We start from the raw sequence: 25865 nt of genomic DNA, 5'->3' as shown, positions 1-25865 counted from the left end.
TTGCTACTTGAAGCATGGGGTGTTTGTTATCAAGAAGAATTTCCCAAAATGGCTGGTAGGATGGTAATTGGAACCAGAGAATGTTATTTCCGCTTCATGAATATTAAGAATTTGCTGTCATTTGGAACTGGGTGTTCAAAAGCTTTGATGAAAAGACAAAGAAATTTTTAGCCTGGATAAATCTAAATAATTTACTCTGTAGTGATGAATTATGCTTCCCATGGATGACCTACTTAGAAGCATGGAGTTTCAGACTGAACTGTAGCATGTTGTGTTGAACTGAATCAGAAGGCCTTCTGTCCTTGGGAATAGTTGTGGCCATGCTTATAATTTTTGTAGATCACTTTAATATTTGTCAGGCAAAACAGAGGAAGTAGAGGCCATCAGATGGCTGGCTAACAAAGGATAATTTTTTGTCCTCCATATCAATACTTATATCGTATATAATAAATTTAATTCTAGTTATTGTTATAAAACTGTACTATATAAAATACTTATATATTGTATTTATATTAAGTATAAATTTTAATTGATACAATAACTAGAGAAGAGCTTGGGATATTGTTCCTTTATGGAAATAATTTTTACTTTTTGGAGTAGTTAAAACTGTTTAGTGCTTATACTCATCTGACATTGTCATAGGGACTTTGTGTTTTTTTGGCCTTGACCAGGGGTTGAACCGGCACCCTTAGCAGTGAAAGCATGGAGTCCTAACCACTGGACCCCCCAGGGAATTCCCATAAGGGACTTTTTTGATCATAGGCTTGTTAAATAGCTTTACATTTCTAATAATCTATACCATTATTCCTTATCTTCAAGGCATTCATTTATTTCTCAATTAAAGTTAGCTTGAAAGTGGTCTGTTTTAACTTTAAACCTGCTGCTTTATTATTTCTTTGATAGTCTTACTCAAGGTTAGGTGGGTAGACCTTAAGAGAAGCAAAACAGCCCTAGTTTAGATTCTCCAAAGCATTTTGAAACTAAATCATATCTGTGTAACCCTTTATTAGTTACAGCAGCTATCATCTCACTGCTCCTCCAAATGGAAACCCAAAATGATACTACTGAAAACATGCCTGCTTATTTCCTTCCCAATTCACTGTACTGTCTCTCTTACTCTCTCTTGCTATTATTTTGAACTTGTTTTAAAAAAGGAAATCACTCTTGGATTTTTATGTGGAAGAGATTCATGTTCTTTGATTTTTTTTTTTAAAGGTCTTTTATTAGACAATTACTTCAGAAACTAGATAGGATTTTTTTTACTCTAGTGAGTGCTACACTGCCTCGGATTCCTCAACAGATGAGGCAGAATATGAATGAGTAAACAGAATATCACAGTCTGAAAGATAGTATCGATACAAATTTATGCCTACTTTTTGGTCCCGGAAATTTATTCCTACTCGTTGGTACCGCTCTCCTAAGTCTGTGTGACCAAGCATAAGTAAAGTTTTAAAATTGCTGCTGTCTTTCCAAGACCTCCTCTCCCCCAAGCTGTTCCTTTCCTGCCTCTGAGGCCTGCCCTGTTGGAACAGACATGGTGGCAGGTCTGTGCTTTTGCAGGAGTTGCTGCAGAGAGCCAGAACTGCCCCGAAGAGCTGAGCTGTGAAAAATTCTGATTTTCTTCAAAATAGTGATCTTTCTCCTCTGAAAATATCACTGGAGATACAAAGGGTCCTTGGGGAAAGCAGAAGGGGACTAAGACTAAAAAGGGGTTGTTCTAAGAAGAGTGATAAGGATGGATGCACTGTAAAGGTTATGGTTAAGGGGAGCTTTAAAGGTAGCGTGGAACACCTGTTGAAGACCTGCTTTTGCTAAGGGAACCCAAGTGACAGTCATAAAGGAGAAATAAGCCCTTAGCTGTTTTAGAAACTACTAGGCATTTTGATATTGTTAATCGACATAATTTTGAACACTTTGTTTAACATTTTGAGTTGAGGATTCAAGGGTAGGTTTCTTCTGAAACTGGTGAGGGCCTTAGAATGGTAGAATACAAATAAAATTTTTTAAAGATAATGAGTTGGCCAAAAAAGTTGATTTGGGTTTTTCTGTACAATCTCATGGGAAAATCCAAACGAACTTTTTGGCCAACCCAGTAATTCTAAAAAGAGGATTATGAGAAGAATCAAGACATTAAAGTAGGCAGACTTCTCAAGACCCAAGAGTGGGACTTGTTTTCGTGACCAAGGAGTGTCTGAGTTATTAAGGATCTGATTCATTTTTTTTTCCCCATTCCTAACATAGTAGATCAAGGATAACATTATAGACCTGTACAGCTGACCTTTGAACAGTGCGGGTTGGAACTGCACAGATCCACTTATCTGAGGATCTTTTTCAATAGTAAATACTACAGCACTCCACAGTCCACAGCTGGTTGAATCCAGGGATGAGGATACAGAAGAACTGCTGATACAGAAGGTCGACTCTAAGTTATACCAGGATTTTCAGCTGTGCTTGTGCCAGCGTCCCTTACCCTCGGTTGTTCAAGGGTCAGCTGTCTGTGATACCCAGGAGAGTTCTTCAGAATGGAAGAGTTTCTGGGGACCTCTGTGGTGGCGGTAGTTGTTGGGTTTAGGAGACCAGGGAAAAACCAGGCATCTCTCTTGGGGCCAGAGAGGGCCCGAAGTTCAAAGGTCACAGGTATTGTATAGGCATTGGATCTTCTAAAAGGTTTGGTAAATGTCTTGGGTAAGAAGAGGGTAGCTTGGCTCATTTTAAGATAACCTTTTGTTGTTGTTTAGTTGCTAGGTTGTGTCCAGTTGACCTTTGAACAATACAGGGGTTAGGGGCACCGACCCTCTGTGCAGTTGAAAATCTGCTTGTAACCAGCCCTCTGTTTACTGGGTTCCTCTGAGTCTGTGATTTCACATTGCAAATCTGCAGATTGAGTAGCACTGTGGCATTTGCTGTTGAAAAAAATTCCATCAAGGTGGACCGCACAGTCCATACCTGTGTTGTCCAAGGGTCAGCTTGATTTTACCTCCACTGTGAATAATCATGTGGAATTAGGTTGGAGACTATAAACGTGGAGATGAGCACTAACTTGAGCTGGCTGAAGGTTTGGAGTTGCTGGAACCCTAAACAAGGTCGTGATGGAAGGAGTCATTTAAGTTATGAAATGCTGAATGTAAGCCATCAAGTACTAGAAATTCCTGGACCCCATATTGGCTCCATGGGTCCCTCTGTGTTCTTACAGATAGATGAAAGTTTTGGTCAGATCACTGTCCCATACACAGAACAGATAACATGCAGTTTGGGGATCTGTCTGCCATTTTGAGGATACTGCAGGATAAATTACCATTAATGTAACGTGTACTTTTGTCTGTTACAGGCCTGTTTTATAGCTGTGCTACATGCTGGTTTATATTAATCATAAAATATAAACATTAATAGCATCTAATCCATTTTTTTTAACTGATGGGAAAATGGTGGCCCAGAGAGAGTCAGTGACAACCCAGGGTCATGCTGTTAATGGCAAAACCGGTTCCAAAATCCTGCTCCAGTGCCTGCTCAACTCCTTTAATTCAAACTCCTCCTCAACACAACTACTACTGTTTTACGTGTTTAATGTGTGCCAGGTATTGTCCCAAGCGTTATGTATCTGTCATCTTAATCTTTTTACCATTTCTGTAAAGCTCTTCAGTATTATATTTTATAGATGAACGAAGTGAGGCTTCGTGGCTCGCCTGAGGAAACACAGCTTATAAGCGCTGACACCGAGACTGCTGTCCAATTCTGTCTCATTCCACAGCCTATATTCTTTTTTTCTTTTTTTGGTGAAATGTTTGTATAAAATGTAAAAAGATTCATCTAACAAATACCCATCACCTGGCTTAATAAATAAAACATTACCAATCAGTTGAAGCTCCCTCCTCATTGTATTTCCCTCCCTTTCCCTCAAAGGTAACCAACCACTTTCTTGAAATTCAAAGTTGTGCTCTTAGCCACTATGCTCCATTTTACTAAGTGCATTTCCTAGGAGCTACAGATTGACTACTGAGCAAGGAAAACATGTTCCCTGCCCTGTGGAGTTTCCTGTGGGTGATCGTGAAATGCTTGTTTCTCAGTCTTTCAGGAGATACTCATTAGCTGGTAGGACACATCAGGTTTTTGCCAAGGAGGTCTAGGAGATCCTTCAGGAGACCACGGGTGATGTGCTGGAAGGTTGCTTAGATATCTTTACTGATTTTTTTTTTTTCCTTCTAGGGAGCTGCTTTTATGAGCTTTTTGATTTCCTGCTATATTTAGAGAGACTTCTGGGAGGAGAAAATATTCATTTTTCTTCCTGCTCTTCCTTATTTCCCCTTCCCTTTTTAAAACAGAATGATTGAACATAGCACTCGATCCATACTTATTTTATGGCAGTTTTATCTGTTGTTTTATACATTTCCCATATTATGCCCCAGAGTATCTAAGACTAAACTTTCTTAGAAGACAACTAGGTAAATACTTATCGAATAAACTGGTTAGGAGTCTGCAGAAGAAAGATGGGTCATTAGAAGCATAATACTCTGTGTTCTTCTAGTGTTTTTCCTAGTTTGGTTCGGGCAGGGCACAGCTATGTCTGAGTGGAACTTGTACTCTTGGATAGAAATTCTGTTAACAGTGTTTCTCAGTTTTTTGAGCCATCCTTTCTTTTTAGAAATGCAAAACCATCATGCTGTCTACAGTCTGACAATTTTCTGAAACTACCTGGGTGTCCTTCAGTTGAATTCAATTTTGACACTAACTACCCTGGATTAGCCTCAGATCCTACAAATTAAGGGGCAAGATCCCCAACAAGATCACCTTTACTTTTTAGTTTCTATCTGCCAGTGGGGTCCCCAGACTATCCACACTTCTTTCTGTCTGACTACAATTAGGGGCTTTGCACAACCCCTTGGGTTCAGTAATTCACTAGAATGACTCACAGAACTCAGGAGAGCTCAGTGCTTAAGATTACACAGACGAACAGCCAGATGAAGAGGTACCTGGGGGAAGGTCCGGAAGGGTCCTGAGCTCAGGAACTGCTGTTCCTGTGGAGTCAGGGTGTGCCACCTTCATGGTCCATCCATGTGTTCACCAGCCAGGAAGATTCCCAGAGCTTTGATATGTCCAGAGTTTTCATATAGGGCTTCATTAGGTAGCCCCTTCATTGAACTCAGTCTCTAGCACCCCAGCCCCACTTCCCCAGGGGTTTTGGGGTGGGGCTGAAGGTTCCGACCCCCTCATCACGTGGTTATTTTTTCTGGCAGCTGACCCCTATGCTGAAAGCTGTCTAGGCCCTCCCTTCCCCTTTAATAAGTCACCTCATTAGGATAAATTGAAGCATGGTTGAAAGAGACTATAACAAAGGACACTGGTTTCACTCAGGAAATTCCAAGGGATTTTGAAGCTGTGCCAGGAACTAGGCGTAAAGACCAGATGTATTCTTTGTTGTACACATCCTCCTTTGCTAGTTGTGATTTGAGGATTTTGCTGGTGGGCCAGTGGTTAAGAACCGCCTGCCAGTGCAAGAGACATGGGTTCAACCCCTGGTCTGGGAAGATTCCACATGTTGTGGGGCAGCTAAGCCCGTGCACCACAATTACTGAGCCCATGCTCTGGAACCTGGGAGCCACAACTGCTGAAACCCTAGAGCCTGCCCTCCACCACAGGAGAAGCCACTGCAAAGAAGTCCAATGCAGAAAGAAGACCCAATGCAGTCGAAAATAAGTGGATTAGAACTAGCGATAATTTCAACGTTAGTTATTTGTTTTACTAAAAGCAGAGTAACTTTAGAATTGTTTTTGAATGCGTCAGCAGTTTCCTGCTATTCACAGCTCTTCAGTTACTCTTAAGAAAAGCTGTGAATGGGAGAGTTCCAGGAGCTCCCAAGGGCAGGCCCGATTTCCAGAATAGCAGTGCTGAAGCTGCAGCAATACCACTGTGTTCGGGGCAAGGTGGGATCAAGCTACGTACCTCAGTCTAGTTGAAGTGCTACAAGTTCTCTCCTCTGCAGTGTGAAACTAGAAAATTGCATTCAGTGTTTTCAAATATCTGGTTGTTGTGTTATTCAGACTCATAGATGTTAAGTGTGTATTAATACTTTCTATTCATAACAGTGTATGAAATGGCTTAGGAGTAGTTCAGAGGAGGAGGAAGGCTTCAGTAGCCCCAGGATGTCAGATCCCACAAATTGTGAGGTAGAATTTGAGGTGTCCTTCAGTTAAGTTGCTCTGTCGTGTCCGACTCTGCGACCCCATGGACTGCAGCACACCAGGCCTCCCTGTCCATCACCAACTCCCAGGGTTTACCCAAACTCATGTCCGTCGAGTCGGTGATGCCATCCAGCCATCTCATCCTCTGTCGTCCCCTTCTCCCACCTTCAACCTTTCCCAGCATCAGGGCCTTTTCAAATGAGTGAGCTCTTAGTATCATGTGGCCAAAGTATTGGAATTTCAGCTTCAGCATCAGTCCCTCCAGTGAACACTAAGGACTGATCTCCTTTAGAATGGACTGGTTGGATGTCGTTGCAGTCCATTGGACTCTCAAGAGTCTTCTCCAACACCACAGTTCAAAAGCATCACTTTTTTGGCACTCAGCTTTCTTCACAGTCCAACTCTCACATCCATACATGACCACTGGAAAAACCATAGTCTTGGCTAGATGGACCTTTGTTGGCAAAGTAATGTCTCTGCATTTTAATATGCTGTCTAGGTGGGTCATAACTTTCCTTCCAAAGAGTAAGCGTCTTTTAATTTCATGGCTGCAGTCACCATCTGCAGTGATTTTGGAGCCCCAAAATAAAGTCTGACACTGTTTCCACTGTTTCCCCATCTATTTGCCATGAAGTGATGGGACCGGATGCCATAATCTTCATTTTCTGAGTGTTGAGCTTTAAGCCAACTTTTTCACTCCCCTCTTTCACTTTCATCAAGAGGCTTTTTAGTTCCTCTTCACTTTCTGCCATAAGGGTGGTGTCATCTGCATATCTGAGGATATTGATATTTCTCCCGGCAATCTTGATTCCAGCTTGTGTTTCTTCCAGCCCAGCATTTCTCATGATGTACTCTGCATAGAAGTTAAATAAGCAGGGTGACAATATACAGCCTTGATGTACTCCTTTTCCTATTTGGAACCAATCTGTTCCATGTCCAGTTCTAACTGTTGCTTCCTGACCTGCATACAGATTTCTCAAGAGGCAGATCATGTGGTCTGATATTCCCATCTCTTTCAAAATTTTCCACAGTTTATTGTGATCCACACACTCAAAGGCTTTGGCATAGTCAATAAAGCAGAAATAGATGTTTTTCTGGAACTCTCTTGCTTTTTCGATGATCCAGCGGATGTTGGCAATTTGATCTCTGGTTCCTCTGCCTTTTCTAAAACCAGCTTGAACATCAAGAAGTTCATGGTTCACGCATTGTTGAAGCCTGGCTTGGAGAATTTTGAGCATTGCTTTACTAGCATGTGAGATGAATAAAATTGTGCAGTAGTTTGAGCATTTTTGGCATTGCCTTTCTTAGGGATTGGAATGAAAACTGACCTTTTCCACTATAGTTTGGCCCCAGGTAAATAGCAGGGAGGGAACACAGCTCCACCCATCAACAGAAAATTGGATTAAAGATTTACTGAGCATGGCCCCACCCATCAGAAGACCCAGTTTCCCCCTCAGTAGGTCTCTCCCATCAGGAAGCTTCCATAAGCCTCTTACCCTTCTCCATCAGAGGGCAGACAGACTGAAAACCACAATCACAGAGAACTAACCAATCTAATCACATGGACCGCAGCTTTGCCTAACTCAATAAAACTATGAGCCATGCCGTGTAGGGCCACCCATGATGGATGGGTCATGGTGGAGAGTTCTGACAAAACGTTCTTCTCCACTGGAGTTCTTTGCCCCTGGAGAAGGGAATGGCACACCGCTTCAGTATTCTTGCCTTGAGAACCCCATGAAGAATATGAAAAGGCAAAAAGATAGGACACTGAAAGATGAACTCCCCAGGTCGGTAGGTGCCCAGTATGCTACTGGAGATCAGTGGCAAAACAGCTCCAGAAAGAATGAAGAGAGGGAGCTGTCCTTTAGAGATGGTGAATGTTTGGAAAAGTAGACCAGAGAAGGGGGATGGTATTTTTAGATGAAGAAAACCATGTGAGTGGGGCCAGGATTTGTCATGGCTTGTTTGGGCTTACACAAACAGAATGGCCTTATTGGAGTAAATCATGTATGAGGACTAGCAAGAAAGAAAGACATGATCTGGGTTAAATTATGTATGATTTTCAAAGGCCAGTAGAATAGCGACACTTTGAGGTAGGTAATTGAGAGTCAGGGATGGCTTTTGATCAGGTGAGTTAGGAAATGTAAAGAATGTGCAAGAAAGATGGACTGCATTTGTATTACTGATGCATTAATGAGAGGAGAGACTGGGGAAGGGGGTGGAAAGTTGTGAACTAGGAAGTGTTTTGGTAGAAGTGCTATATTTAGGGGAAACTGGGAACAGAGAGGAAGGAATGAGTATTAATGTCAGAGGAAGTTTGACAGAACTTGAATGATCAGTAGAAAGGGTTAGGCAAAGATGGTTACGCTTTTTTTTTTTTAGCTTTTTATCCTGATATGTAGAAAGAGTGTTCCTTATTGGTGAAAAATGTCATAAATCCATTGGAATATAATCTCCAAGAATATAAAAGTAGGGAAAATGTAATTCCTTGATCAGTAGTATCCCTCTGACTTGGAATAGTGCCTCGAGTGTAGAAGTGCTCAAGAAATGCATGGAAGGGATGCAGGAATGCATTTAACAAGTTAAAACTGAAGTAAATTTCAGTTGCCATCTGTAAATTTAGAATGTGATAGTTTTTACCTCCAAAGTGACTTTTGTTTTTTAAGAAGGAAAGTTAAAACCTTTATTGAGAGACAGTGATAGGTCAGGTGCTCTGCCTAAGCACTTTCACATATATGATGTTGTTGAATTCTTGCTGGAACCTTGAAGAGATGGTATTATTATCTCCCGAAAAGTGTTGACTTTTTCTAGTCCCCAAAATTATACATATTTATAAAATCATATTGTACATGGTGAGATGATACGTGTTTGAGACGTGCTTCAAAATAATTCATGGGAAAGGACAAGAGAGAATATGGAGAGGAGATGAGGTTGGGTGATGGGTTCACACACGAGATTACACTGTTGTCACTAATTCTGAAATGTTTCCATTTTTTAACAATAAAAGGAAAGAAAAAATCATATTGTTCATGGTGATATATACTGGCCTAACTGCCATTTTTTTAAATAAAATGAAACAATTTGAGCCTCCAGATAATGACTGTAATGGATTACAACCCATAGAATAATATAATAATCCATGAGACCACACTCATAAGAAACAGAAGGGAAAGTTTTTTCTTACAGGAGAACGCAAAGTAATATAGGAGAATAGATAGAAATAAAAAATCACCATCTAGCAGCCACGATAGCAATATTTCACAAAAGGATTTTAGTTGTTTTAGGCAAGGAGCTTGAATGGCTGCTAAACCTAATAGCCAAAAGTTTGATGCGAACCAGAAAATTTACGAAGTCTCAAAGTACCTCCTCATAAGATATTTTTTAATTAGAAAAAAATAACTTTACTGGAGAAACCTAACACCACCTCCTCCAAGTGATGACAGTGAACATCACAGTAGTGGGGTAAACTGACATTACCTCCTTTCTGCTATGGCACACTGAGAGGACACAAGAACACTTCTCTCATATTCTGCCAAAAAAGCAGAGCCTGAAATCAGTCGTGGGATAACACCATACAGACCCAGCTGAGAGAGAGATTACAGAATACATGACTTGTAGTCTTCAGGAATGTGAGGGTCATGAACAATAAAGATGGAGGAAAGCTTCCAGATTAAAGGAGGCTAAAGAGGTATGACAGCCAAATGGAACATTTGATTCTGGACAGAAGAGATTTTTCTTTTCCATAACGGATAATAGTGAGACATGAATAAGGTTTATAGATTACATAATAGCACTCTTTGCGGTGTTAATTTCCTGATCTTGACATAACTTTATTTAACTGTGGTTATGTAAGAGAATGATACTCTTTCTAGGAAATACATACTAGAATACTTCAGGGTAAAGGGGCATCATGTTTGTGATTTACTTAAATGTTTTTTTAAAAATTATATATATATCAGTTGGTAAAGTAATTTGCCTGCAGTGCAGGAGACCTGGGTTCGATCCCTGGGTTGGGAAGATCCCCTGGAGAAGGAAATGGCAACCCACTCCAGTATCCTTGCCTGGAGAATCTAATGGACAGAGGAACCTGGTGGATTGCAGTCCATGGGGTTGCAGAGTCGGGCACGACTGAGCGACTCACACACCCATATAGAATAATAATGCAAATATGGTTAAATGCTAACATGTGGGGAATTTGGTTAAAGGATAGACTTGAGTCCTTTGAATTATTTTTGCAATTTTTCAGTACATCTGGAATTTTCTAAAAATAAAAAGATCCAGAGCTGCTGGATTAGTCACCAGTGAATCAGTGAATTATTTTAGTTATCTTATGTAGTATTTGTGTATGCGGTGCTCACTGACTTTTGCATTTTCTGTATTACTAACGTGTTAAAATGGGTTATTCTCCTACGTCTGTTATTAGTCTTCTAGTGAGACCATGAGAAAATCACTGTGGCTGGGTCCCAGGCTCTTCATCAGAAATTTTTGTGGGGAGCTGGATAAGTTGACTTCAGTACCTGGCTCCTAGCAGTTCTCTGATGATGGGCTCCAGATTCTCTGACTCAGGGAAATGTTACCTTATTGTCAGCCCCTTGAAGAAGGTGGCCCAAGCCTTCTCACACGTGTACATTGAAAGGATGGAAGAGTCAGAGGCAGAGGATGCCTGTTAAGCATCTGGACTGCCCTCTGTCAGCTGCAGCCGCTTGTCTGCAGCATGCCCTCTGAGTTGTTTTGACCAGTACTCTCTCATTATTTTTCCACAGACTTGACTTGTAGTTTTAGTCACACTTTCTTTTAGTCACTTACTTAGCAAAGGAATGTGACTTTCCTTGACTTTAACATTTTCCGGCTCTTTTATATTTAGACTTTTGAAAACTATAGTTTGCTATCACAGCAGAGATCAACAGGCAGGTAGACTGTTTTCCTCTAGAATCACGAAAAGATTTTAGTTGATAAGCATTCGAATGTCTAATAATAGTAATCATATGATCAGAAAATGATGGGAATGAAAGTCAAGTTTCAGAAAGAAAATTAAGAATTTAAGTTTGTACATTAAAAAAACTGCTAGGTTAGAAAATGTAACAGACGTTTCTTTGCTCTTACTAACCCTTTAAATATGATACCTTAAAAAAGAAAGGATGTAAAGATATGAAGAAATAGACACTCTGATCTTCTATTGTTAAGGATGTAAATTATTCTTTTTTGGCAATAATATAACAATGTCTATTAAAAACAACAAGATCATGTGTGCTAACTTGAGTTCCACTTCTAGGAATTTATCCTGTAGAGATTAACATTGCAGCACTGTTCATCATTAGGAGATTACATTAATAAATTATGACACATCACACACTGGATTCTTATATACTTATCAAAAAATAATGTAGGAAGCTTTTTAAATGTTAATATAAAATGCATTTATTATTACTGCTTTTAAAAATTGTGATAAAATATACAAAAAACAACATTTTTTACCTTTAGTAAATATTCTGTTCAAGGGCGTTAAATATGTTTGCAATGTTGTGTAACCATCACCACTTTCTACATTTAAAACAACTTCTTCATTACCAGCAAAAACTCTGTATTTATTAAGTGATAACTTTCTCTTTCCTCTTCCGGGAGATTTCTAAAGATTGTCATGGAATACTGCCCCAATACATAATTAAGTGATAAAAATTATAAAATAGTATAAATACTCTGATCTACTGTGGTAAATTATTGTAATATGTTAATACGAGTGTGGGAAGATCTGGGAGACTACACATATTAAAGAGTTTATGGGGGATACTATGGGAGATGTTTACATTTATAGTATATATTCTAGTAATTTATTTGTTTTAAACGGTGAACCTGTATAACTTTTGTAAGCAGAAAAAAAAAGATGTACTGAAAATTGGTAATTTAGATGCCTCTGATCCTCTGATTTTAGGTAACAAATAACAGTACTTCGCTGTGTGGTTGCTAAATTTGAGCTTTCTAGAATCTGAATACTTTATTAAGGTAATCCTTTTTCCTTTTCACAGCTAGAGTTGGGAAGACGTCACTGATTATGTCTCTAGTCAGTGAAGAATTCCCAGAAGAGGTAGGCATTGTGATTTCTTTCCTACATTTAAAATTTTTATCAAAATTGAGTTAAATGAAATACATTTTAGGTTTTTTTTGGCGTGTGTTTCCTTTCTGATAGTTAATGACTTTTAGAAAGGCTCATGTTAGTTTTTACAAGACATCTCTGAAATATAGGAGAGACAGCCAAACCAGCTCTGGGTTCACGTAAGGCCTTTGTGTTTCTTACTTTTGACCTTGGCTGGGACATTTGTCATCTCTCTGCCTTAGCTGTCTCATCTGTAAAATGGGAGCTGAAAGGGATATTAGGGATCATCTAGGCTATGTAATTCTTTCTTAAAAATAAAATGTTTTTATAAGCCCCAAACATAGAACAGATGAGTATTCCTTTAGTTGAAGTAAGGATGAAATGTCTGGCTCCGCACCTGCCTTCTGTCTGACTCCCCCCAGTCTTTGAGACATCATTAGAGCCACTAGGATTCTGATACCCGTGTTTGAAAATGTCAAATATTATCTACCTACATCATTTTACAAATAAAAAATCTAATCCATTCCACCTTTGCCCACCTAGAATTGTTGTGGGTCTCAAATGAGATAAACTTACTAAAATACCAGCAAAAGCATGGTGGTTTTGTTATTGCTGGCAATGTATTTATTTACATGTTGGAAGATCCGGTATGATGAACAGTTGCCTAAAGCATTATGTAAAGATATTGTTATGAGGAATGGGATCAACGTAAATGAGATAAAGATTATTTCTTTTTATTTTCTTTCTTCATGTGATAGGTATTACTGGAGCCATGGTTTGCATTTATGATTTATTTACTCTTGTATAATTAGGAATATCTGTGCAATTTCATTGTTGAGAGAGCAATTTAATGTATTATATAGTATTTATTTCAGTAATTACAATTGTCATGTGACCATTGTTTCTTTGTTTTTTCTTTCTCTTAAATAAGATAGTTAAACCATAATTTGTAAAGTGGAGTGTATTTTCATATGTGGTTTGTGAAATCAGCAACATTAATTATAATCACTTAGAGTATAATACATAAAAGATTTTTGTGATATTTTAACTTAGTTTAAAACTGTTATTTTATCATAGTCCTTTTGGGTGTGGATAAAGAGTTTTTTAAATAATGGAGTTATTATGCTTAAAGTTTATATAGCCAAACAGTTATCTTCTAGAAGAGATAAATTTTGATAATTTATTTGCAGATTTCTTTTTTTTGGCTGCGCTGAGTGCCATGCAGAATCTTAGTTCCCTGACTGGGGATGAAACCCATAACTCCTGCATTGGGAGTGCAGAATCTTTTTTATTTTTTAGGTTCATTAACTTTATTGGACAATCAGCAGTTAGTTCTCATCCGCATTAAGTGTCTAGATTTTTGAAAGTTGTGACAGGCACGTAGGTACCCCAAGTATAGAGCTCGTTTGGTGAGTCTCATCTTAATTTTGTTTTCTGGACAGCTGCATACCAGTATGGGACATTCCTTATTCCTTTGGCCCAGACAGCTCTGTTGAGCCGTGTCAGTGCGAACCTCTGGGGTTCCCATCTCCTTCATGGCCAGTTTCTGGGTTTCTTTGAGTGCCTGAGGGGGCACACTTCTTGAAACCCACTCCGTGGATACGCTTGTGAATGCTGATAGTGTATTTTCCTGGTCACCACCTCACTGATGGTGGATCAGCCCTTCTTCTAGCTGTCTTTGTGTGGGTGCCGTCCTGCTAGATCGTAGTTGGAAAGGACAGGATGGAATCTTAACCACTGAACCGCTAGGGCAGTCCCTTGAGGATAGGTCTTCACTTGCAGAATATCTTAAGGGTTCAACAAAATAGAATGAAACTACATTTTAGAAATCTAATTCTGAAACACTAAATTAATTTAAGTATTGTTTGGGGAGCTGAAGTGTCCTTAATATGTCCTGTGCCCACACAGGTATAAATGTGCTTTTATTATTTTAGCGTTTTACCATATATTAGTATGTATTTGCATCTGTGGTAAAGCACAAAAATAAACATTTAAAATTATAATAAATACCTGTAAAGGTAAGCATGGGTGAAAGGGCTAATTATACATGAATTTACATAATCTACTAAAAAGTTTGATTGCTGATATTCAAAGGTTTTTCCTTCTTTTATATTTGCAAATGAAGGTTCCTCCTCGGGCAGAAGAAATCACCATTCCAGCTGATGTTACCCCTGAGAGAGTTCCAACGCACATTGTAGATTACTCAGGTAGTACATGTCTTCTTGCAGGTGAAGCTGTAGAGTTAATTTAAAAGTCCTTAGAAAGATACTAAGCGTTGAAAATGTTTTAGGAGGGTGTCTCTTTTTCTCGCAGTAAGTGATTATTTACTCTTCTTGTCTCAACCCACACCCCACAAAAAGCCTCCACCGAGCAGTTCTCTGTCCCTAATTTACTAAGTTGGGTTCCATGATAATGAAAGGGAAAGGGGGATGGCAAATGACCAGATAAATCATAACCCTCCTTGAATTAGCATATTTGCAGAGTTCTGTTATTTTGTTACCAGGCATTCAGGCATGGTGATGTAGAAAGAGTTCTCATGTGAAAATTTGTTGAGTTCTAAGTTTGTTTTTAATTTGTCAGAGTTTTTCCTAAAAAAAAAAAAGTTGAAACAGGTTTGCTTACATTAAATGATAATGGAAGCATGTCTATATTGTTTTTAATAATGTAAAGTTTTTCTGCACAATGCTACTTACTTTTTAATCATTAAGTTGTTTTGCTTTGTTCTGGAACTTCTTTTGGAAAGGAAGGGTCAGTTGTAATGTGTATCACTGATGCGGGCTGTTGATAATGGGGGAAATTATATGAAATCAGGAGGTATATGGGAAATCTCTGCCTTCTACTCAGTTTTGCTGTGAACCTAAAACTGCTCTGAAAAATGAAATCTATTTTTTAAAATGTGTATAACCACATTGGTAATACTTTGTTTTGCTGAGCTGGTATCCTATCCATTCTAAAAATGAAACACTAGAACTGTACAATCTAATACATGTGATTGATGAACACTTAAAATGTGTCTAGTCCAAACTGAAATGTGCTCTGAGTGTGAAATATAAGTGGACTTAGAAGACAGTATGAAATAAAGAAAGTACAGGATCTCATAATTTTTCTCTTGATTACATGTTGAAATTTTAGTATTTTTGATACTTTGGGTTAACTTAAAAAGTCATTTTACCTGTTTCTATTTCCTAGTAGGTGACTACTAGAAAATTTAAAATTCCACGTATGGTTTATATCACATTTCTGTTGGACAGTACTGTACTAGAAGCTGAGGGGGGTTGGATGCTCCCTGCTACAGTCAGTCTCATAACTAGCTCTATGTATAGAATTATTCTTTTTCAGTGTGTGTAGCTACATGTTTAGATTGACTTCAGTATTACAGTTGAAGCTTTAACTGCTTGATTATTCAGCTTAGAGAAGATATTTGAAATATGGCCAGTTATTTAGCATTAATTGAGATACCATTGTACTCATTTGTAACATTAGTTTGTATGTCAGAAATAACGTTTTGAGGGGAAGCAGTTAACGTAAAGTGATCTGATGTATCAATAATTGCTTTGCTCTTTGTTTACTTCTCTTTCCTGTCTCTCTCCTAGCCCGTCCCCTGCACCTGTGGGATTATAGGCATATCCCTCCATGAGAACAGTTCTAGCCAGAGAGATGGGCGAGTGAGGGAATTCTTCACTTTTCATTGTCATGCTCTGGTTTTGCCTCTGGGGCCTGGTTAAGATTACTTCTATCAGCTTTCTAGATCTTAAGCTTGTATTTCCCAGACTCTCACCTGGCTTTTTGACCCTGTGTGTATTGACTTTTTGTCTGGGCTTCTGACTCTTTAGTACCCAGGATTCTAGCTTGAGTTTCTGATCTCTTTTGCTAGTCCCTTCTCAGCTTTGGATCAGATGCTGGCCCAGATTTATCACTCAACGCCTTGGGCTCTTCCCTGCCTGACTTACCTTCGTGTAGACTTGTCTCTCCGTGCCAGCCAGCTTCCTTATCACAGTTCCGCTCTTTCCTTTCTCAGGCTTTCCCTTTTCTTTGCCACTTGTCTGGTAGTACATCTTGTAAATGACATGAGAGGTGAGGGAGGTTTTGAGGGATGTTAGGTGGATGTCAGATGGATTTTAGCTTGGTTGTTTATTCATTTTTATGAAAGTGTTTAAAATATGAAAAAAAATTGACTTTGTCATTTGTAGAAGCAGAACAGAGTGATGAACAGCTTCATCAAGAAATATCACAGGTGAGTTTAAAAAAAAGAATTCTAGGTTTGTTTGTGGGAGAACAATGATGATCCTGTGTCTGCCATTTCCTTCTCTCACAGAGAGGGCTTTTTCAGTTCTTTATTGTCGCTGCTGACTTTGAGTATATATTTTTGCCGTAAATCCTTTTGCTCTTAAGAGGCATGCTAAGTTTTTTAAATTTCAAATTTTTTTCTTTGTTTGACTGAAATATATTAGCTAGCTGGTAATTAGATGCTACATTTGTATTATTTTAAAATACCATCGATTTGTTAATTTTTTTATAGGCTAATGTCATCTGCATAGTTTATGCTGTTAACAACAAGCATTCCATTGATAAGGTATGCATATGTGACTTTTCACTATACTTTGTTAAATTTCAGTGGGGGCACTTTTAAAATTGATCCTCAATTTAGAATTTTAGGAGTCCTAGGGTGGAGTATTTTTCAAGGGAGATCCTCATTAGGCCTTAACTCCTGTTAATTTTCGTTTTAGGTAACAAGTCGATGGATTCCTCTCATAAATGAGAGAACAGACAAAGACAGCAGGTACTTTTTTCTCTCTGAAACTTTGTACATTGGAAAATTTCAAACTTAGAGAAAAGTCAAGAAATAGTGCAATGAACATCTGTCAACTATTCATTTAGATCTGCTAGTTAACAGTTTGCCATATGTGCTTTATTTAATAGGTCTGTTTATACACACACCTTTATCAGAGAGGAATTACTTGAGGCTGCATACATATTTCGGAGAAGGCAATGGCACCCCACCCCAGTACTCTTGCCTGGAAAATCCCATGGACGGAGGAGCCTGGTGGGCTGCAGTCCATGGGGTCGCTAAGAGTCGGACACGACTGAGCGACGTCATTTTCACTTTTCACTTTCATGCATTGGAGAAGGAAATGGCAACCCACTCCAGTATTCTTGCCTGGAGAATCCCAGGGACGGGGGAGCCTGGTGGGCTGCCGTCTGTGAAGTTGCACAGAGTTGGACACGACTGGAGCGACTTAGCAGCAGCAGCAGCAGCAGCAGCATACATATTTGACAGCAAAGCAGAAAACAGAGCTCTGAAACTGTAATGTGCCCTCTTTCTTGAGATGCCCTTTTGAGGACTGGCATTACCCCAATCACTGAATGTTCACCATGTGAAATATGTAAGAGCACAGTCATTATCACTGTTTTAAAGTCACTTTGTAATGACTTACTGACTGAGCTGAAAGGAGCTCTCTAGAGCTATACACTGTCCAGTGGAGTAGCTTCTAGTCAGTTGTGGCAATTTAAGTAAAATTACATAAAACTAAACATTCGGTGCCTCGGATGCAGCCACATTCAAGTGCTTCATAGGCACTTGTGGCTAGAGGTTAAGGTAACGGACAGTACAAATAAAGTTCATTTCTGTTATCACAGAAGTTGTATTGGACCGGACTGCCTTGGAGAAAACAATGCCTCTATGCTCCCGACACTTGCTTTTCTTGCTCATTTCTTGAACTGTTTCGAGGACTCTTCTGAGAAGTTAGTTTTGCCAGGATCTATGAAGCACTAGCTTGAACAACTGAATTTTTTAAATTGACTCTACCATGACAGCTTCCTAAACTGCTCTCTAGAAACTGGCTGGCTGGTCTCATGCCCCTTTAGTGTGCTATCTGAAAGTGGCCTTCAGTGTTTGGGAGATCTAATTGAGCTTTCTCAGGTCTGGGTATACCTTTACCCTTCCCTGAATCATAGGAACATACTTATTTCTCTTGGGGTTGATTTGTTCCAAGGTGGCCTGTTTCATTACTGTATGGACTTTGCATTTTCCCAGTACCTTCTTTCCTGGGCCTCATACCTTAAGTTTATATTTGTTACACATATGTTCTTATCTAGGACTTCTGTGGATGATTATCACAGTGTGCCCATCGCTGTCACCTGAAGTACCTTACAACGATATAGATGCCTTTGCTCTACTGTTTGAGTTTTAGAATTAGTCTGTTTGGAGTAAGGCTTGGACTTGTGTGTTTTCTTTTTTTAAGATCCGTAAATTATTCTGAGCATACCTTTGGTTGTAAAGTAGTGCATTTTTGGGAACTCTCCTGGCTCTATTAACAATCTGTGTTTGGATTATGTGGTGGGCCAGTCCTTTAACATGTAATAAGCATACTAGGTGGTTAAATAAATGCCTGCAAGTGTTTCTTTTACAAGAAAGTGTTTCTTTTACCACCAGCTAGATGATTTGCCTTCTCTTTAAGCTCTCTCGTGGGTTGTACAAATAATTGTTCTCCACTGGGCTAGTTCTCCTTGGTAATTCCCATTCAGATTTCTGATAGTCCTTTCAGATTTAATTTATTGAAAATAAAATTCGTTATTTCCTGCCTATTCCCCTCTGCCCCCACCCCCAGATTTCTCAATCTTTCCTGTCTCAAAAGATTTGTTCATTTTGGGGACTTCCCTGGGAGTCCAGTGGTTGGGACTTTGCCTTCCAGTACGGGGAACTAGGATCCCACATGCCTCTGGGCCAAAGGACCAAAACATAAAACAGAAGCAATATATTGTAAAAAATTCAACTAAAACTTTGAAAATGGAAAAAAAAAATCTATTCCTTTTGTCCAGCCAAAGAAATCTATGTACTTTTCTTGATTTATGTTTTCCTTCAATCTCCATATCTAATCTACCATTGCTCCTATCTGGTCTCCTTCAAAAATATATCTCAAATCTGAAAATTTCCTGTCTTCACTACCCTAATCCAGGATACCACATTAAAAGAACTTTTTTATTATTGAAAAAAAAATCAAGTATATGCAGAAGTAGAGAGAATAATTTAATGAATCCCTCTGTATCATCCAGCTTCAGTGATTAACAACTCATGGCCAGTGTTGTTTCATTTATTACCCCTTCCTTTGGGATCATTTTGAACAAATCAGACATCGTATCATACTCTAACTATTTCACTATGTATCTCTAAAAGATAACAAGTGACTGCATTTAAAAATGTCTATCAGATCATGTCATTTTACACTTAAAACACACTCTCTTTACTGTAGCTGTAAAGTCCTTTTGCATCTGGCCTTTGCTCTTCTCTCCAGCTCTGCTTCATACGTCTTCCCCTTTGACCAGTACTCCTTAGCCGCTCTGGCATTTTTCTGTTCTCCGGACTCACGGGGATGTTTCTTCAGTTTGGGGCTTTCCCACATGCTGTCGCTCGTCCCAGCCAGCTCTTTCCAGGCTCTTCACCTGACAGGTTCCATCTCATCCTTCACTCCTTGCCTCAAATGCTGCTTTGTCAGAGGGATTGTTCCCTGATTACCCTGTATAGTTCGCCCTCTTCAATTACTTTATCCTTGTACTTTACCAGGTTACAATGTACATTAAAATAAAATCTAATGTCTTTTGCCTTCCTTATTATTACCATGTGCCCTGTTTATTTCAGGCTGCCTTTGATATTGGTTGGGAACAAATCTGACCTGGTGGAATATAGTAGTATGGAGACCATCCTTCCTATTATGAACCAGTACACAGAAATAGAAACCTGTGTGGAGGTATGCCTTCTCATTTGATTTTGAAATTTATGGTTGGTGAATTCTCACTAAATTGAAGTTCAGAATAGGAGCTGGGGGAAGATGTGGGGTGCAATAAATTTCCTGTTTGTGAAGTCATGTAAATCAAGTAAAACAGAGAACTTGAAATTGGCCTCTGGGCTCTTTGTAGTCTATCATATGGTGATATCCACTAAAAAAAAAATTGGATTTTTTCAGTTTCTTCAAGGAATCTTGATAGTTAAAAAAAATTTTTTTTAAATGTTTTTAGCTCTCTCTCTCTCTGAATTGCTTAAAATTTTCTTTTCAGTGTTCAGCAAAAAATCTGAAGAACATATCAGAGCTCTTCTATTATGCACAGAAAGCAGTTCTTCATCCTACAGGGCCCCTGTACTGCCCAGAGGAGAAAGAGGTAAACCCTCCATCCCATCAGACTATGTTAGTAAGGACTGGGATGTGTAGGTAGCAACTCCATTATGATACTGATTGTTAGTAACTCTTAAGTGTTCATCTAAACTGCTGAAATTTAAATTTATTGCTTACTAAACTGTTATATTTCCTAGGTACTTTTCTTCAAAGACAGTCACATTTAATGCTCAGAATAATATGCCAGGTCAAATACTATTTTAAGAAATATAATTAAAATAAACAGAAGAATTGGCAACTGTAACAACAAAAAGTCCAAAGACTTAACTAATGGTCTATTTGCTTTGCTACAATAAAATCCACGAACTTAGTAACACACAAGCGAAAAAGTTGTAAAATTATTTGACATGGATATGATATATAATACAGTTGGAATACTCCCTTTTGTTCCATAGCTTAGAAACATAGTAATTCCTTAATGAAATATCTAAAATTTAACGATATTTTACCATAGACTTTTTTTCTGCCAAAGTATAAAGGTTTTTTTTTTTTTTTAATTATGTGTAACAGGCAAAATTATTTAAGTCAATAAACTTAAGGAATTTCACACAGTCTGGTTCTTTCCACTGCCAACCACCATAGACTTTTTTTTTTTTTTATCAAAAGATATTTAGAAGTTTATTTTGAATTTTTATCAAAAATACAAAGGTAATACAAGTTTCATTATGATTTTCCAAATGCTTGAAATATTTATTACCATTCTTTTGTTCTTTAAGAACACTTGAAATTGGCAGTAATTTAAAGTCTGTACTAGAAAAAAGTTACACGAATGTCAAGGATTTTGTATCTGGCCATCATGTTGTCACTGTGCTTTCCAGATGCACCTTTAGGAGTTGATAAAAGAAACCATTGATTTAACAAGCAGTAGTGAACACTATTTCAGTCCTTAAACCCAGATAACATCCCTGGGGCTGGCTGTTTTGTACATGAAAAAGCTCAATTTACACCGCAAGTCCCCCAGGACACTGAGAGAGATTACTCACTAAAGCAGCCACCCCAGCAAGGCATGCTGCTGCTGCTGCTGCTGCTGCTGCTCCTCCTGCTGCTGCTGCTGCTAAGTCGCTTCAGTTGTGTCCAACTCTGTGTGACCTCACAGACAGCAGCCCACCAGGCTCCCCCGTCCCTGGGATTCTCCAAGCAAGAATACTGGAGTGGGTTGCCATTTCCTTCTCCAATGCATGAAAGTGAAAAGTGAAGTCGCTCAGTCATGTCCAACTCTTAGCGACCCCATGGACTGCAGCCTACCAGGCTCCTCCATCCATGGGATTTTCCAGGCAAGAGTACTGGAGTGGGGTGCCATTGCCTTCTCCCACCATAGACTTTTAAAATTAAATTTTAAATTGAGATATAACTCACATACCATAAAATTCACTTTTTTGTTCTTTTCAGTGATTTTTAGTGTATTCACAAAGTTGTGTGATTTCAGAGCATTTCATCACCCCCAGAGAAACCCTGTACCCATTAGCAGTAACTCCCATTCCCTCCTCCCCCTTCCCCTAGTCTTCGGCAACCACTAGTCTACTCTCTGTCTCTCTGAATTTGCCTATTTTGGGCACTTCATATGAATGGAATCATGCAGTATGTGGTCTTCTGTGTCTGGCTTCTTTGACGGAGCATAATGTTTCCAAGGTACATCCATGTTGTAGCGGTACTAGTACTTCATTCCTTTTTATGGTCAAATGACCCTTCATTGTACGGATATAGCATATTTTGTTTTTCCATTCAACTGTTGGTAGATAATTGGGTTGCTTCCACGTTTTGGCTGTTGTGAATAGTGCTAAGAACATTCACACACAAGTTTGAACCCCTGTTTTGAATGTCTGTTTAGCAGTGGAATTGCTAGGTCACATGGTAATTCTGTGTTTTACTCATACTGAGGAACCACTAAAATTAAAGTCCCAATTTCTCCCCATCTTTGCCAGCACCTATTATCCTCCCCCTGGCCTTTGTTTGTAGTCATCCTGGTAGATGGGATGGTATCTTAGATTGTTTGAACTGCTTTTCCATGATGGCTAATGCTACTGAACGTCATTCCATGTGTTTATTGGCCATTTGTGTATCTCCTTTGGAGAAAGTATTTAAGTATTTTATCCACCTCTTAATTGAGTTATTTGTTTCTTTTGTTGTTATTTTGAACTTTTAAGGAATAGAAGTTTGCTGGGGAAAAAAAGCTTCCTGAAAAGATTTTTTTCAGGAAAAATTTATAGGTGAACGGTTGGAGAACTGACCCATGGGCCAAATTTGGCCTGTTACCTGCTTTTTTTTAAAATTTATTTTTTAATGGAAGTATAATTGCTTTACAGAATTATGTTGGTTTCTGCCAAGCATCAGCATGAATCAGCCATAGATATATATATGTCCCCTTGCTCTTGAACCTCCCTCCCCACCCCGCCTCTCTAGGTTGTTACAGAGCCCCGGTTTGAGTTCCCTGAGTCATATAGCAAATTCCCATTGGCTATCTATTTTACATATGGTAATGTATATTTCCATCTTATTCTCTCCATCCATCCCACCCTTTCCTCCCTGCCACCCTGTCCATAAATCTGTGCTGTATGTCTGTGTCTCCATTGCTGCTCTGCAAATAATTTCATCAGTACCATCTTTCTAGATTACATATATTGCATTAGTATATGACACTTGTTTTTCTCTTTCTGACTTCCTTCACTCTATATAATAGACTAGGTTCATTCACCTCATCAGAACTGACTCTAATGAGTCAGTCACAGCATTGATTTTTATGGCTGAGTAATATTCCATCATATATATGTACCACAGCTACTTTATCCATTCATCTGTCGACCGCCACCAGCTTTTATATAGCCTGTGAGCTAAGATACATTTTGCATTTTTTAATGATTGGGGGAAAAGTCAAAAAGAATAATGTTTTGAGGGAAATTTATGAGGCCTTCAGATTTCACCGCTCATAGGTAAGCTTCGTCGCAGCACAGCCATGCTCATCCCCTCGCATCTGTCTGCGCTTCCCTGCTGTGAGGGCAGTCATGTGGTTGCAGCAGAGCTTGTCTGTGGCGACTGTCATCACACCACTGCTGGTCGCCCTGCGAGCTGCACCGACACACTTCAGACTTGGCAGCAGCCTCTCATGTGCCACATGTAGCATTTTATTTTCTTATTGCCAGTACACACATATGCCAAAACAAGAGGAGAAAAAAAGTGGATCTTCAGATGGCAAAGCAGATATATTTTCTGAGCTATAATTCCAGCATCAGTTTTTTTTGGACCTCGATGCACATGCAAAGGAAATTTTTTTATTTCCTAATCCATTTGACCATGCAGTTGAGGTGCTTCCACCCAACCTTCAGTTGGAACTGATTAATCTGCAGTGTAATGCCATGTTAACAGGCAGATATCAAGAAAAGAATCAAATAGAATTCTATAAATGCCTTCCAAGTGATGAATGTGCTCAAAGAAAGTTATATGTTTATGGATCAGTGTCGCTATTGGGATTGTTCGTCTGTGCAAAAAGACATTTTCAAAGATGAAATACATGAAATCTCATTACAGATCAGCATTAATAGCTGAATATCTGCAATTGATTTTCATGATAGGGAAAGCTAGCTTTTTTAAAAATTAAAGTATAGTTGATTTACAATACTGAGTTAGTTTTTGGTGTGTATCACAGTGGTCTTTTTTGTTTTTGTAGGATTTTTTTGCAGATTGTATTCTATTATATAATTTCCTTCTCCAGATTATATAATCCATAGAGTCGCAAAGAGTCAGACATGACTGAGCAACTGAACTGAACTGATTTTCCATTATAGTTTATTACAAGATAGGGAACACTGACTTTGAACCCCAACTAAGCCAGTTGTTATCCCTCCAAGAAGAATTCTATCCTTCTGTAATATTAGTAAACCTATAGAGCAAAGGTATACTCAGTTACTATTATATTTTAAATTTAATAAAAACTTTGTGGAAATTTGGTTATTTCTTGCTGTGTAAGTACCTACATGATATCCTTGATTTTGCCTATTGGCCACCAGTGCCTAAAGTATTTGCTATGTCTTTATCTAGACATTATGTCTTTATTAATTGCTTTACCATAAAAGTGCTGACCTCTGGTATAAATATTAATCTGAGTTATCCCTTAATCTGACCCTGATTTAGTCTTCCTTAATCCTGGTTTATATTCTTAACTGAAATGTTTCTTTCTAACTTGCCCTTAATTCAATATTTCCGAAATTCACCTCGTAATAGTCACTAGGTTAAAATACTTGTTTAAAATACAGATTCTGGAACTTTCCTAGCAGTCCAATAGGCCATCTCATTCTATAGAGATTTACCTCTGAGCTTAGCCTGGCAGTACATTGAATCCCCTCTGTTTGTTCTCAGTTCTCTAATTGCTACTTTTTTCTTAGGCCTATTATTAGTTCTGCTAATCTGCTAATCCTCCTTTCCCTAATAAACACTTACTACCATCTGTTAGTCATTTTTTAGGCAGACCTTCCTAAGGTAGAATCTGTAACTTTTAGAGACTATATACCTTGATTTATACAAGCAGAAGCCTTGAGTCTAAACTTACAATAGAGTCTTTTATTTAGATAACATTCATAAGCTTTTAACGTAGATTTGAGGTAGGTAGGTCAAATCAAGATAATTAAAGCCTGAACTGGAAATATGTTTGCAATAGTTGATGGACTCTGTATGACCCATGGAGTCCTCTGCTTACCTTAATAATGAAACAGATCTGTGTAAGGATTAGATTACTTACATGCAAAGTGAGTTTATTTTTATTACTGTAAAATTTGTCTCCTTTGGAGAGGGGTGGGACTTGCCTTGTGGCTCTGTGGTAAAGAATCCTGCCAATTCGAGAGACATGGGTTCAATCCCTGGGTCAGGAAGATACCCTGGAGAAGGAAATGGCACCCCATTCCAGTATTCTTGCCTGGAAAATCTCACGGACAGAGGAACCTGGTGGGCTACAAAAGATGAGGTCACAAAAGAGTTGAACATGACTTAGCAACTAAACAACACATTTTAAAGTTTTATTGAAGTGTAATTTTTAATGCGTTTAAGAAGTAGTCATTTTTTGGTGTTGTATTTTAAGATGGTTAATATTTAAATATCATATTGAGCCAATACTTTAGAGCACTTTAGCTCCTGATGCATTTCAAGCTTTAAAGAAAAATGCATCACTTTATTTTTCTTCAATTACTTTTTTTTAACATAGCATTTTATGATACAAGGAAAAAACACTTGCAAATAAAGTTATTTTTAGATTCTGGTTTTTGCATCATTCTACCTATTGTTCCTTTTTGAAATATCTAGATTATTATGCAACAGATTTTTAAAAGAAGAGAAAATAAAATATAATGTGATCTTCAGTAATCTTGAATATCTAATATTAGGATCATATTTACAGAAGCAATAACTTGTTTTTACTTAAAAAGTTATCCATTACATGTATAGGTA

General features: G+C 38.5%; 1 protein-coding gene across 12 annotated transcripts in view; it reads left to right on the top strand.

Annotated features, from left to right (window-relative positions):
- The window catches only part of RHOT1 (ras homolog family member T1), a 61102-nt gene that overhangs the window by 6346 nt on the left and 28891 nt on the right, over nt 1-25865 (top strand). For 10 of the 12 annotated variants that reach the window (XM_027975280.2, XM_027975278.2, XM_060395236.1 and 7 more), the window contains exons 2-8: nt 12200-12258; nt 14393-14474; nt 16458-16501; nt 16787-16840; nt 16995-17047; nt 19904-20012; nt 20320-20421. In XM_027975280.2, the coding sequence (XP_027831081.1) occupies nt 12200-12258; nt 14393-14474; nt 16458-16501; nt 16787-16840; nt 16995-17047; nt 19904-20012; nt 20320-20421 (503 nt within the window). The remainder of the gene's footprint in view (nt 1-12199; nt 12259-14392; nt 14475-16457; nt 16502-16786; nt 16841-16994; nt 17048-19903; nt 20013-20319; nt 20422-25865) is intronic. The other 2 variants (XM_027975281.3, XM_060395238.1) reach the window with 1 other exon arrangement.

This window comes from Ovis aries, chromosome 11 (genome assembly GCF_016772045.2).
Source record: "Ovis aries strain OAR_USU_Benz2616 breed Rambouillet chromosome 11, ARS-UI_Ramb_v3.0, whole genome shotgun sequence".
Taxonomy (NCBI): Eukaryota; Metazoa; Chordata; class Mammalia; order Artiodactyla; family Bovidae; genus Ovis; species Ovis aries.
This window is presented reverse-complemented; position numbering and strand designations above follow the sequence as displayed.